At 22.7% G+C, this 15,865-nt stretch overlaps 1 protein-coding gene across 3 annotated transcripts in view; it reads left to right on the top strand.

The window, feature by feature from the left end:
- Window positions 1-15,865, top strand: part of LOC117174307 (kinase D-interacting substrate of 220 kDa) — a 181,324-nt gene that overhangs the window by 122,479 nt on the left and 42,980 nt on the right. For all 3 annotated transcript variants that reach the window (XM_033363292.1, XM_033363291.1, XM_033363290.1), the window contains 2 exons: window positions 5,241-5,463; window positions 9,975-10,154. In XM_033363292.1, coding sequence (XP_033219183.1) covers window positions 5,241-5,463; window positions 9,975-10,154 — 403 coding nt within the window. The remainder of the gene's footprint in view (window positions 1-5,240; window positions 5,464-9,974; window positions 10,155-15,865) is intronic.

The raw sequence follows: 15,865 nt of genomic DNA, 5'->3' as shown, positions 1-15,865 counted from the left end.
AAGCTATCTAAGGATGGTACTATAGAACGCCACCTCAAGGTAGGCCTAGTGGCGCCATCTCTTGGTCAGGCCGGAAACTTATCAATCCACCCTCGTAAAATACATGCATTTTAAACCAAAAAGTTGTTTTTGTAACTAAAAAAATATTAACTTTTTACCAAAAATACGATCGTTAATTTTTCAGTTAAAAACATTAATTTAAAGAATTAAAAAGTATAATTTTTCAAGAAAAAAATTAACTTTTTATATAAAAAAAACGGATTTTCAACGAAAGAATTTAATTTTTCACTAAAGAAATGAATTTTTGACTAAAATCATGAATTTTCAACCAAAAATAAGATAATTTTGATTACTCGAGTGGTATAAGTTAAATTATAAGTTAAAAAAATAACATTAAAAAACTACCTTAAAAAAAAACAGTAAAATTTTGCAATAAAAAGAAATATTCACGAATCTTCAACCAATAACATTAATTTTCAACCAAAAACTTGAATTTCAGCAATTAAGATTAATTTTGTACATTTTCTGTACAGTTGCAGAAAACTGTTAAATTTTGGTTTGAGCCAATTTTTTTTCTTACTAAAAATACTGATTTTCAGTTACAAAAATTAATTTCAAAAATGGCAAAGTAAAATTTTACAATTAAAAAAAAAAAAAGTTTTTACCCCCAAAAAATGCATTTTCAATAAAATAGTTTAATTTTTAACTAAAAAAATGAATTTCCGATTAAAATGATGAATCTTTAACAACAACAAAAATAGAATTTTTTACCAAATAGTTGAATTTTCAAGCATGAAGATTAATTTTTTGCCGACAAAAAAAGATAAATTTTTAAGAAATAGATAAATTCTTCACAAAAGAGTTGAATTTTTCAACTAAAACTTATAATACCTCAACCAAAAACATTTTTTTGTACCCAACTGGTTGAATTTTCAGCCCAAAAGATGAATTTCCAATTAAAAAGATTCATTTTCTATGAAAAAAGGACAAATTTTAAATAACATTTTCAGTTACAAAAATTAATTTAAAAAATTGCAGAGTAAAATTTTGCAATTAAAAAAAAATGAAGTTTTTACCATAAAAAAATGCATTTTCAATAAAATAGTTTAATTTTTAACTAAAAAAATGAATTTTGACTGAAATGACGAATCTTCAACCAAAAAAATTAATTTCTTACCCAAATAGTTAAATTTTAAACCCAAAAGATGAATTTCCGACCAATAAGACTCATTTTCTATCAAGAAAGACAAATTTTAACTAAACTACACGAATTTTCAACCCAAGAAATTAATTTTTAATTAGAATTATGAAACTTCACAAAAAATGATAATTTTTAACAAATAAAATCAACATTTAATCAATTATTTTATTTCTCGTCTAAAAGATGAATTTTCAACTGAAATGATAAATATTTAACTTGAATACTTGAGTGTTTAACCGACAAGAATAATTTTTCAAAAGAAGATGATTTTCAATATACGAGTGATATAAGTTAAATTATTAGTTAAAAAATTACATTAAAAAATTTTACTTAAAAAAACAGTAAAATTTTGCAATTAAACGAAATTTAGTTTTTACCACAAAAAAACGCTTTTTCAATAAAATAGTTTAATTTTTAATTTAAAAAATGAATTTCCGACTAAAATAATAAATCTTCAACCAAAAAAATTAATGTTTTACATTTTCTGTACAATTGCAGAAAACTGTTAAATTTTGGTTTAAGCAAATTTTTTTCCTTACTAAAAATACCGGTTTTCAGTTACAAAGATTAATTTCAAAAATGGCAAAGTAAAATTTTGCAATTAAAAAAAAAGTTTTCACCACAAAAAAACGCATTTCCAATAAAGTAGTTTAATTTTTAACTGAAAAATAGAATTTGCAAATAAAATTATGAATCTTCAACCAAACAAAAATTAATTTTTTACCAAATAGATGATTTTTCAACCATGAACATTAATTTATTGCGAAGAAAAGAGTTATTTTTTTAAATAGATGAATTTTCGACAAAGATTTGTTTCATTTTCTATAAAATAGACAAATTTTCAATGAACTACATGAATTTCAACCCAAAAAGTTGAATTTATATCTAAAAAAATAATAACATTTTACCAAAAATACGATCGTTAAATTTTCATTTAAAAAAATGAACTTATTACAAACAAAAAAACGGATTTTCAACAAAGAATTTAATTTTGAATAAAGAAATAAATTTTGGAATAAAATGATGAGTCCTAAACTAGAAAAACTCATTTTTAACCAAATAGTTGATTTTTCAATCATGAAGATTAATTTTTCACATTTTCTGTACAATTGCAGAAAACTGTTAAATTTTGGTTTTAAACCCATTTTTTTCTTACTAAAATTACCGGTTTTCAGTTACAAAAATTAATTTCAAAAATGACAAAGTAAAACTTTATAATTTTAAAAAATGAAGTTTTTACCATTTAAAAAAACGCATTTTCAATAAAATAGTTTAATTTTTAACTAACAAAATGAATTTCCGACTTAAATGATGAATCTTTAAACAACAAGAAAATTACTTTTTTACCAAATATTTGAATTTTCAACCATGAAGATTACTTTTTTGCTAAAAAAGATAAATTTTTTAAAATAAATGAATTTTCCACAAGAGTTGAATTTTTCAACTAAAACGCATGCATTTTCAACCGAAAATGAAATATTTACATTTTTAATCCATGAAATTAATTTTCAACTAAACTTATGAGACTTCAACCAAAAACATTATTTTGTATCCAACTGGTTGAATTTTCAAGTAAGAAAGTTTTTTTAACGAGGTAGTTAAATTTTCAACCCAAAAGATGAATTTCCAATCTCGAATATTGAAAATTATCTTTTTCTTGAAAAATGAATCTCCTTGTTTAAAAATTATTCTTGTCGGTTAAAAATTCAAGTATTCAAGTTAAATATTTATCATTTTAGTTGAAAATTCATCTTTCAGGCGGAAAATAAAATTACTTGATTAAAAGTTGATTTTATTAGTTAAAAATTATTATTTTTTGTGGAGTTTCATCATTTTAATTCAAAATTAATTTCTTGGGCTGGAAAATTAGCTATTTGATTGAAAAAATGTTTTTTCTTTGGATGAAAAGGAATTTTGTTCCGAAAATTTAACTATTTTGTTTGATAATTTGTTTTCATTTTGGTTGAAAATTATTTTTATTTTTTTCGACTGAAAATTTAACTATTAGACCAGTTAAATATTCCATAATGGTACTTAAAACCCCATTTGTTTTGATGAACATTCATTTTTAGACTCAAAATTTAATTATTCAATTTTTTGGCGAAAAATTATCTTCGCCAGTTGAAAATTCGTGTTTTTTATTAGAAATTAATCTTCCTGGCCGAAAATTCTTCTTTTTGGTCTAAAGTTCAATTATTTTATTGAAATATTCATCATCGTAGTTAAATATTTAATAGTCTGTTAAAAATTTATACATTTGGTTGAGCAATAATTTTTTTAATTAAAAATTTAATTATTTAAGTTTTGGTTGACAATTTATCTTTTATTTTCCAGTAAAAATTAATTTTTGTTTGAAAATTCAACCAATTCAGTTTAAGATTAATTTTTTTTATTCATAATTTCAGTTTAAAATTCAACTATTTTAGTTAAAGATTCATTATTTTGATTGAAAATTCATGAGTTAGGTAACAATTTAATTTTACTATCTAAAAATGTTACAATTTAATTTTCGGTTGAAAGTTAATTTTTTTTTAGTTCAAAGTTCATCTTTGTGGTTGAAAATTCAAATATTTCAGTTAAATATTGATAATTTTAGTTGAAAATTTATCTATTTGGCTTAAAATTTAACTATTTTAACTAATTTTTCTAACTGAAAGTTTAACTTTTCCATTTCTGTTTAAAATTTATATTTTTGAGTTGAAAATTCAAGTGTATGATAGTTTTAATTTGCAGTTCAGTTTTGATTACTTAAAATCTAAAAATTTTCAGTTTAAGTTGATTGTATTTTTTAATTTCAATGGCCGTGAAATTTTTTAAAAGCAGGGTGGCCGCTGGACCGGAAAACCGGGAAATGACCGAGAATTTTTTGAGACAGGGAAAAATCCGGAAATGACAGTGAATTTTTTTTACCGGGCATGTTACAAATTTGTAGAAGAAAGATCTGTCCACGTTGGAGTTCAACAGTTTTTAAATAATTAGTGGAATTGTTATGTTTTTCAATTATGCTATTATTTAGCTTAAAATGCATTTAATAAATAATGTTTTTAAATTTATCTGTACTTTCAGTAATAGAAAATAAAAAAAAACGATTTAACAAAACGATTTTAAATCAGTTTAAAATTTAAGAATTTTCAGATTTTAACGTTAAAACTTAAACGGTTTCAATTTGAAAGTATTAGTCATTAAACAAATGTGACCGTGTGACTGAAAGTTTATAAACTATTTTCAACTTAAAAATAACTTCATAATAATATATTCTTGATCGAAGGATTTGATTAAATTTAGAATATTGTTTCAGTCTAAAATATTGAATTTTTAACCCTTTCAATTTGAAATTTTTAATTAAAAAAAAAGATTAATTATTGAATATTTAGCAATATTTGAATTTTTATTTAAGACAAGTAAATTGAAACCAAACATTTAGTATTAAACAATTTTAATTGTTGTATTTGAAAAACGCTTCTTTTATAAGTGAACTATTAAAATTTTAATGTATAATTTACAAATAAACATTTGTAGAAAAAATTTGTGAAATTTTAAGAGATATTTAGGAGTTTTAAAAAGATAAAAATTTATTATGCAAATTTTAGAAAGTTCTTTTAAAATCTTCTAGAATCTTTTTTGAAAGTTTTGTTTAAATCTTTGAAAAACTTTTGAAATATTCTCTTAAAATAATTTTTAAAAATGAAAAATTATTTTTAATTTTCCTATGAATCGTAAGAAAATATTTTTATTTTTCTGAAGCCTTTCACAATTCTTGAGAAGAATCTAATTTTTAAAATGAGTCAAATTTCTCCTACCAGTAATAAATGTGCAATTGTTATTTATACATCCAAATTGTGAACAAATGTTCTAAAATTTGCAGTATTTTCTGAAAATTGTAGAAAAAAATAAATTACATCATTTTGAAAATTTTAAAGTTCATTGATTGCTTTTTAAATTTATTTCGTCGATTAAAACGGAAACCCTGTAAAAGGCTCTGTGATCCCTGGTATTAAGTTTTTAGAAATCTGTATTTAACATTTTTTTTCCTTTTCAGAGTCACTATTGAGCCCTTTACGGCACATATGATAATGCTCACCGTTGCGCTCTTGTTGTCTGTTAGCCTAATTGCAAATTTGTACACCTGGAGTAGGACACTTCGGGCACTATTTTTCTCCCAAAGGAGACACCTTCAGCGAAGCATATCCAAATTGGAAACTTTAAAAAGTGAAGGCTTTCTGCAAACTCTGAAACGTGAAGTGAATCTTATGACGGATATGGTGAGTTTTTTTGTTCTTTTTTTTTCGTCACGAAAATCGAAAATAAATTTTAGATCGAAAATAAAAAATTCTGGATTTCGAAATCGACATGGTACAAAAAAGGCTATTTGGATTCTAAAATGTATAATTGATTTTGAATCTTGAGCTTCAAATTTTTTACTTCCTTGGCATTGTTTTGTGGATTTTATTCAACTTTTCAGAAATAATTCCTATTTAATTCACCCCTGATTTTGGAAGAAATTCTTAGCACTTGTGTAAATAGGAGAAGAATTTTTTCGGTTTCTTGAAAATGCATTAGGAAATTAATTTCCAGGGCCTAGAAATTAAAATTAAAATTTATACGAAATTTATTATTTTATAATTTTATAGTATATTTATGATAAAAAAAAATTCAACGAAAAACACTAGCACATCCTAAAGTTTTTTCAAAATTGTAAGTTTGATTTTTCAAGTTTATTGAAAATTTCAATTTTATTGTTTATTTTTTATTGCCGTATTTTTAAACCTTGAATTTTCAAATTCCTGTGAATAGTGAATTACTAAATTTTCAAACTTCCGAATGTAGCGAATTTCCGAATTTTTTAATTCCGGGTTCAAGTGTACGACTCGTATTCAATTTTTTTCGGAAACTCTAAAATTGAGCACAATTTATAATTTTTGGGAATTTGAAATATCGGAATTATATTTATTTCGAGAATTGGAAATTTCAGAAATGCCTTTACATTACCTTAAATAGTTTCGAAATTTTATTTTATCTTTCAAATCTGTATGGATATTTCCGGTAAAATCTTCTTTGAAGTCTATTTGAAAAAAAAATTAAAATCAAAAATTTTCAACGAAAAGTGCTAATATAATCCAAAATTGTTTAAATATTTTAGATCGTTTCAAATTATAATGATTTTTGTTTAAAAATACAAATTTCAGTTGTAAAGCCACAACGTAACCCAACACTGTTAAAAAATAATCAATCTTCTTTGTAATACAAGAATTTTTAATAACAAATTTAATTTTCGACGAAAAACGCTATCACAATTTGAAGTTGTACAAGCTTCTAAATTTTAAAATTTTAAAGAAAATCTTTGTATTTAATTCGAATGGTTTTTATTTTTAAATATCAATTTTAGGGGCAAAAGCCTAAAATTTCTAAACAGTTCTTCTTTCGGAAATTCATGATTTTTTACTAAAATTCTTCTTTCTTTTAACTACTTTTAAGCGGAAAGTACTATGGTATAAAATATGTATAATATTTTCAATAATTAATTATATAATTCAATTTAATTATAAATTAAATTTAAATTAAAAATAATTTTTTGACTGTCAGGAATGTAAAAAAATGGAAACTCAACAAAATTTGAAAACTCTGCACAGTGAAATTTTTTTTAAAATGTAGGGCGGCAACTTGACGGAGAAATAACAAGGAACTTTATTGATCTGGAAAAAACCGATAATTTAATTAAAATACTTGGAATTTACTCCTGATCGCAGTAAAATTCAAGTTTTCGTTATTTAATTAATTTTTGACAATTTAGAAAAGTAATTTCTACTTTATCTAATGTCGCAGATTTTTTAGATTATCTCAGTTTACTCTAATTAAATCATAATCTATTTTTGAATTATTATATTTCTATTTATTTAAAAATTGCACTAGTTGTTTGAAAATGTATGTTATTTTTGAAAAATTCGCCTTTTTCTAGAAAATTAACCTTTAATAGTTGAAAATTTATCTTTTTGCTTGAAAAGTCAACTATTTAAGTTATAGATGTACAATTTTAGTTCAAAATTAATCACTTTGTTTGAAAATGCAACTATTATTTTGAAAATTAATTTTTTTTTTGTTGAAAGTAATTTTTTAACTGAAAATTTAACTTGTTCCAAGGGAATAATGCATAGTTTCCAATGAAAATTCTTCTAATTGATTGAACATTAATTTTTTGAGCCTACAATTTAATTATTCAAGTTTTTATTTACATTTTATCTTTTTTAGTAAAAAATAATTTAAAAATTAATTTTTTCGACTAAAAATTTAATATGTCCATATTTTTTTGAAAGTAGATCTTTTATTGTTAAAAATCCAACAATTTTTATTAAAACTTGTTTTTTAATTCGAAATTCAACTATTCCGTTGAAAATCCACATATTTTGTTAAAAATCGGTTGTTTTTTTTTCGTAAAAAATGATCTTTCTATTTGCAAGTTTTTTCATTTTTCAGTTAAAACTTCAAGTATTACAGTAAAATATGTATCACTTTAGTTGAAAATTCATCTTTTAAGTTGGAAATAAAATTCCTTGGTTGAAAGTTTGATTCTTTGATTGAAAATTTGTTTTTTCTTTGTATGAAAAGGAATCTACTTGGTTGAAAATTCATATTTTTTTTGTCAAAAAATCAATTATTCTAGTTAAATTCTGGTTAAAAATTCAACTATTCCAGTTGAAGATTAAAAATTTTGTTCAAACTTCATCACTTTGTTTGAAAATGTAACTTTTTTTTTTAATTTTTGTTATAGTCTTTTTTGTGTGTAAAAAGTAATTTCTTTAAACTGAAAATTTAACTTGTTCCAATGGAATATTTCATAGTTTTTCAGTTAAAAATTCCAGTATTACAGTAAAATATTCATCTTCTCATGTGAAAATTTATCTTTGAAGTTGGAAATAAAATTACTTGGTTAAAAGTTTAAATTATTTCTTTGAGAAATAATTTTTTGGGTTGAAAATTCATCATTTTATTTATAAATTCATTTCTTTGGTTAAAATATGAGCTATTTGATTGAAAACTTGTTTTTTCTTTGAATGAAAAAGAATCTTCTTGGTTGAAAATTCATCTTTTTTTGTCAAAAAATCAATTATTCTAGTTAAAGATTTATCATTTTAGTTGAAAAATCATCTTTCTGGTTAAAAATTCAACTATTCTAGTTAAATATTGACAATTTTAGTTGAAAATTTATCACTTTATTTGAAAATGTAACTATTTTTTGAAACTTTTTGTTGTTTTTGAAAGATAGTTTTTTTTCATAGAAAATAATTTTTTTAGCTGAAAATTTAACTTGCTCTAATGAAATATTGCATAGTTTTAGTTGAAAATTCTTCTAATTAATTCAAAATTAATTTTTCGAACCTAAAATTTAATTATTCAAGTTTTAATTGACATTTTATCTTTTTTAGTACAAATTAATTTGTTTATGTTGTGAATGCATCGATTTCAATTTAAGATTCATTTTTGTTGTTGAAAATTCATATGTTTGGTTTAAAATTAAACTTCCAGTTAAAGATTCATCGTTTTAGTTTGAAATTCGTCAGTGTGATTGAAAATTAATTCCTTCGTTTAAAAGTTTAAAATGTGAATTTTTTGTTGAAAATTGATTATTTCTTATGAAAAATCCAAAAATTTTGTCTAAAATTTGTCTTTTTTTAAATAAAAAATTCAACTATTTCTTTAAAAATCCACATATTTTGTTAAACGTCGTTTTTTTATTAAAAAATTCTCTTTTTATTTGCAAGTTTTTCCGTTTTTCAGTTAAAACTTCAATTACTTGGTTAAAAGTTTAACTCTTTTGTTAAAAAATAATTTTTTTGGTTCAAAATTAATCATTTTAATTACAAATTCATTTCTTGGCTTGAAAAATGAATTGCTTGTTCGAAAAATGGTTTTTTCATTGGATGGAGAAGAATTTTTTTACCGAAAACTTCACTATTTTATTGAAAGTTTTTTTTTTTTTGCTTCAAAAAAATTTTTTTCTTGAACTGAAAATACTATTTCGGTTGAATACTCCAAACAGTTGCATCTTCTTGGTTGAAAATTCATCTTTTTGGTCAAAAAATCAATTATTCTTGTTAAAGATTCATTCTTTTAGTTGAAAAATCATCTTTCTGGTTAAAAATTTAACTATTTCAGTTATATATTGACAATTTTAGTTTAAAAATCATCACTTTATTTGAAAACGTAACTATTTTTTGAAAATTTTTGTTTTTGAAAGATAGTTTTTTTCAGCGAAAGTAATTTTTTAATGAAAATTTAATTATTCAAGTTTTGATTGACATTTTATCTTTTTTAGTAAAAATTAATTTTTATTGTTGAAAATTCAACTATTCTAGTTAAAAATTCATTATTGTAGCTATTATTATAAATTATTAATTTTTTGAACTAAAAGTTCAACTATTCGATTGTTTGAATTATTTATTCTTAGAATGAACGTTAGTATTTAAAATAAATGTTTGCGTTTAGCGGCAAGTATGAATATGTTTTTGAGATGAACGGGAAAATTGAAAAATTTGACCAGGAAAAATCGGCAAATGACCGGGAATTTCAAATCTTCCCCCGAATCGCCACCCTAAATTAGAAAAAAAATTTCTGAAAATATTTTTTTACGATTCCAATAAGGTGCTTTTTCGCGTTGTGTCGATTTCGCATTCCAGATTTTTAAATTTTTTTTTATTTTCGACCCAACACTCTTCTCAATACTTTCTGCGAAATTGCGGCATGCCTGAAACTTTTGAATGAAAATTTTCCATTCCAGATCAAGTGCCTCGACAGTTTTAGTTCTCAACAAAGCAGACTAGCAGTTATAGTCGATGGCCTGGACAGTTGCGAGCAGGATAAGGTTTTGCTAGTTCTGGACGCGATTCAAGCCTTGTTCAGTGACAACGGTTGTCCCTTTATCGTCATTTTAGCGATCGATCCTCACATCATCGCCAGGGTAATCAATAAAATCCATGTTAAAAATAATTAACCTTTTTTTTAATCCCAGGGCCTAAAATGTTTATTTAAAATTTTAAACAAATATAAAATTAATTAAAAATTAAAAACAACTTATCAACACGTATCGTGCCTTAGCCATTGAATAAATTTAAATATTTTTTTTAGGTACGTTAGTTATTTTTAATTATTATTTAGTCTATAAATGATCAAAATTACTATTTATTTATCGCAGGTTTCATAGGGATTCCAGTATTCCTATTCCTATTATATTTTTGACTGAGAATTAATCTTTTTTAGTTAAATATATTATTATTTTGTTGAAAATTCAACAATTTTTTCTAAATAGTCATCCTTTTTGCTTTAAAATTCAACTGTTTGGTTAAAAATTAATCTGTTTCGTTGTATGATTAAACTATTTTGTCAACAAATTTTAGCTATTTTTGGTGAATATTAACTGTTTTTTATTTCAAATTAAAATATTGTTATTCTTAAAATATAAATTATATTTCAGTTTTCGTTAGGAAAAAAAGTTCTTTTTTAGCTGAAAATTCAAATATTTCATATATTAGTTGATAATTCATTTCTTTGGCTGAAAATTAAACTATTTAGGTTGTAAATTTGTGTTCTTTTTTTATCATTTGAAAATGAACTTTTTACCCGCAAATTTAAAAATAATTTATTTTGTTAAAAATTCGTCTTTTTGGTAGAAAATCAATCTTTTCTGTAAAAAAATGCATACTTTTAAGTCAAAAAGTCAACTATTTTGTAACCAGTTCGTCTTTTTGTGTATAATATTCAACTTCTTTGGTAGAATAATCAACTTTTCGGTTAAAAAATAATTTTTTTTGTAGAAAATTTGTCTATTTTGGTGAAATTTAACTGTTTTTTATTTGAAATGAAAATCATTTTTTTCTTAAAATATCAACTTTATTTTTTGTTAAGAATTCATCTTCTTTTTAGTTGAAAGTTCAACTAATTGGTTGGAGATGAACTACTTTGTGAATTCATTTTTTTCATTGAAGACTCATAACTTTAGTTAAAAATTCATTTCTTTGGTTGAAACTTCAAATATTTTGGTTGCAAATTAGTTATTTTTTAAATTTAAAATTAATTTTTTAACTGAAAGTTTAATTATTCCACTTTTTGTTAAATATTAATCTTTTTTTTCTTAATTCAACTATTAAGTTCAAAAATAATGTAATATTTGTTGAAAATTCATATTTTTTAATTAAAAATTCAACTGATTTGTAAAAGATTTTGTTGTTGTAAAGTTAACAATTCCATTGAAATGTTCTGTCTTTTATAACTGAAAAATCTTTCTTGGTTGAAAATTGGTCTTTTTTGTATAAGAATTTATCTCTTTTGAGAAAATATGGATTTTTTTTTGGTTAGAAATGAAAATGTTTAGTTGAAAATTAACCTTGTTTTGTTTGAAGATTCCACTATTTTTTCGAAAATTCTTTTTTTTTTAGTTGGATTAAACTGATTTGTATTTAAAATCCGAATCTTTCTGAGTTGAAATATTTACTATTATATTTTTAGTTTAGAATGGATCTTTTTTAGTTGAAAATTCATCTATTTGGTTAAAAAATGATCTACTTTGTTTCAAAATTTAACTAATTGATCGCAAATTTTATTTTTTATTTAAAGGTTTATCATTTTATTCGAAAATACGTCTCTTTTAGTGAAAATTTAACAATATTGTTGAAAATTTGTTATTTTCTTTTTGAAAATCTATATTTTTAAATTGAAAAATTAATTATTAGGTTGAAAAGTCAAGTATTTTGTTAAAAATTCGTATTTATGGTAGAAAATTAATTTTTTTTGTTGAAAATTCTTATATTTTCATTTATAAGTTCAATTAAGTTAACATTTTTTTTCTTCCATGACTAAAAAATCTTTCTCGGTTGAAAATTATATTATTTTTTGTTCAAAATTCATCTTTTTGGTTGAAAATTTAACTATACTTGAATAAAAATGAATTTTTCAAGTTAAAGATTCATCATCTATTTAAAAACTTATTCTTTGGGTGGAAATTTAAATATTTTGTCAAATTTTAGTTTGTCTTGACTGTTTTTTTTTGTTTAAAAATTTATCTTTTTGGACAGAAAATTAATTTTTTTCGTTAAAAATTCATGTTTTCGGTTTAAAAATGGAACTGCTTTATTGTAAATTGTTGTTTTATGGCTTAAAAATTCAAACATTTGATTAACATTTTGACTTTTTTTGTACCTCAAGAATTCTTTTTTGATTTAAATTTATATCTTCTTGCTAAAATGTAACTATTTGATTGAAAATTAATGTGTTTTGGTTGAGGATTAAATTATTTTGTTTGTAAATTCTTTTTTTTTTTAATAGTTTTTTTTACTAAAAATTTAATTATTTCATTTTTGGTAGGAAATTGATATTTCTTAGTTGGTAATTCATGTATCTAATATAACATTTGCGTTTTTTTCTGTAGTGAATTACTTTTCTGGGTACAAAATTTATCTTTTTTTTTGTTGAAAATGGAATATTTTGACTTGAAATTTTGGGAATTTAAAGCGTTTCAAATTGAATTAAATATAATACCCAGATTTATTTAATTTAAAATAAGTTATTTCCCTATTATCGTAAAAAGTCTACTTACTTCTCCTATTCTTCGAGCATTTTGGCTTATCTAGCCTTTTTTTGATACAGTTGAAAAAATGTTTCTGTAAATTCTTCTTGTAAATGGGACGGGCCGACATACAAAAAGCAGGGTGGCCGCTGGTCGGGGAAACCGGGAAATGACCGGAAATTTTTTGAGACCGGGAAAAACCGGGAACTGACAGTGCATTTTTTTTTGACCGGCAATTTTACAAATTTGTAGAAGAAAAATCTGTCCATGTTCAATTTCAACAGTTTTTAAATAATTAGTTAAATTTTTCTGTTTTTAAATTATGCTATTATTTAGCTTACAATGCATAATTCAAAATTTTTATACTTGAAAAATTTTCTATTTACAATTTTTATTTTTAAGCTTACTTTTTTAATTTGAAGAATTTTTAAATGCTTTCTTAAAGACTTAAACAAATCAAAAATAAAAGCCTTTGATGTTGAAAATAGACATAGAAAGCCTGGAATCGTTAAAATTTCAAAGAGCCTTTAAGAAATTCTGAAACAAAAAGTGGAATTCGTAAAAAAAAATATTTTTCTACCAAAAAATACAAATTTTTTACAAAATTCAAGAATTCTGAAACAAAAAGTTGAATTTTTAACTAAAAAAAGAAGAATTTTGATGCAAAAAGATTAATTTACGACCAAAAAGACGAATTATTAATAAAATCCAAGAATTTTGAACCAAAAAGTCGAATTTTGAACTAAAAAAGTAGAATTTTTAAAGAAAAAGATTAATTCACTACTAAAAAAGACGAATTTCGAACAAAATTCAAAAACTTTTAACCAAAACGTTGAATTTTAAAGCAAAAAAAAAAAAGAATTTTGAACAAATTTCAAGAATCCTGAACCAAAAAGTTAAATATTAAACTAAAAAAGAAGAATTATTAAATAAAAAGATAAATTTACTACTAAAAAAAGACAAAATTGAAGAATTCTGAACCAAACAGTTGAGTTTTGAACTAAAAAAGTAGAATTTTTAAAGAAAAATATTAATTTGCTACTAAAAAAGAAGAATTTTTGAAGAAAAAGATTAATTTACTACTAAAAAAAGACAAACTTCAAGAATTCTGAAATAAAAAGTTGAATTTTGAACTAAAAAAGTAGAATTTTTGAAGAAAAAGATTAATTTACTACTAAAAAAAGACAAAATTCAAGCATTCTTAACCAAAAAGTTGAATTTCGAACTAAAAAAGTAGAATTTTTAAAGAAAAAGATTAATTTACTACTAAAAAAGACAAATTTCGAACCAAATTCAAAAACTCTCAACCAAAACGTTGAATTTTAAACCAAAAAAAAACGAATTTTGAAACAAAATGATTAATTAACGACCAAAAAGACGAAGTTTTAATAAAATTCAAGAATCCTGAACCAAAAAGTTGAATTTTAAACTAAAATAGGAGCATTTTTGAAGAAAAAGATTAATTTACTACTAAAAAAGACGAATTTTGGACAAAATTCAAGAATCCTGAATCGAAAAGTTGAATTTTAAACTAAAAAAGAAGAATTTTTCAAGAAAAAGATTAATTTACTACTAAAAAAAGACAAAATTCAAGAATTCTTAACCAAAAAGTTGAATTTCGAACTAAAAAAGTAGAATTTTTAAAGGAAAAGATTAATTTACAACTAAAAAAGACGAATTTCGAACAAAATTCAAAAACTCATACCCCAGACGTTGAATTTTAAAATAAAAAAAAAAAGAATTTTGAAACAAAAAGATTAATTTACGACGGAAAAGACGAATTTTTAATACAATTTTGGAATCCTGAAACAAAAAGTTGAATTTTAAACTAAAAAAGAAGAATTTTTGAAGAAAAATATTAATTTACTACTAAAAAAGAATAATAGAATAATTTACAAATGAACATTTGAAACAATTACAAAAGATTTCCAATATATTTCACAAATATTTCATAAAATTCGTAGGAATTTCAAAAGATTTCAAGAATTTCAAAGATTTCAAAAACGGTACAGTACATCAGTTTTAAAGATTGCAAATTTTTTTACGATCTCAAACGAACAGAAAAGATTTTACGAACAAAAGCTAAAGAAAGATTTAAAAAATGTTTCTAAAGTTTCAAATTATTTCAAAGAATTTTACAAAATTCTATTAAATTTGAAAGCTTTCAAGGGCGAAAAAAAATTTCAACAAAGGTAAAGTACAACAGATTTCAAAGATTTTGAAATATTTCAAATATTTTAAACTATATCAAATTTTTTTAGAGGATTTCAAAAGACATAGTTTTTGGATATTCCAGTGATTTTAAATGATTGCAACAAATTTCAGAAGGATTTTAATTTTTTAATTTAGAGCATTAAAAATGATAACGTGGATTTTTGTTTTTTTTTATATTGAAAAATGTTAGTACCTTTAATTTTATACGCGTAAATTATTGAGCATTTGAATACAACATTTTTTAATTAAAAACTTTTAAATTTCAATTTTAAAAGTTCATAATTTAACAGTTCCACTTTGAGTGCTTTCATTTGCAGCTTAGTATTTATTACCTCAAGTGGAAAATTCATAGCTTTAGTGTTCCATTTTTTTATTTCATTGGCCGTGAAAAATGTTTGTGAACTGGGAAACCCCCGTGAAAATCCCGAGAATTTGACTATTTTGTTAAAAATGCATCCTTTTTGGTTGAAAAATTTCTTCTTATAGGATTGAAAATTCAATTTTGTTTGTAGAAACTATATGCCACTACAACTTTACCTGTAAGAAACTGTACATAAATATACTCTTGAAAATTATTTTCTTTAGTTATACAATTTATTATTTGCTTGAAAATTTAACAATTTTCTTGAAAATGCATCCTTTTTGGTTGAAAATTCAACTCTTTTTATTTTGTTATTATTTTGTTTTTTTTTTGTTTAAAGTTCAACTCTAACTAGAATATTATTCTTTTGTTTATTCTTGGTTAAACATTCAACTGTTTGGTTGAAAATTTAACAATCTTTTTAAAGTCGTCATTTTTGTTTAAAATTCGACTACTTAACCAAAAAATTAACTTACTGCTTACAAAGATTATTTTGGTATTAGAAAATAAACTGGAATCTTCTTTGTATGAAACT

The sequence above is a fragment of the Belonocnema kinseyi genome, chromosome 6 (genome assembly GCF_010883055.1).
Source record: "Belonocnema kinseyi isolate 2016_QV_RU_SX_M_011 chromosome 6, B_treatae_v1, whole genome shotgun sequence".
Classification (NCBI taxonomy): Eukaryota; Metazoa; Arthropoda; class Insecta; order Hymenoptera; family Cynipidae; genus Belonocnema; species Belonocnema kinseyi.
Note: the sequence above shows the minus strand (reverse complement) of the source record. Positions and strands in the feature narration are given on the sequence as shown.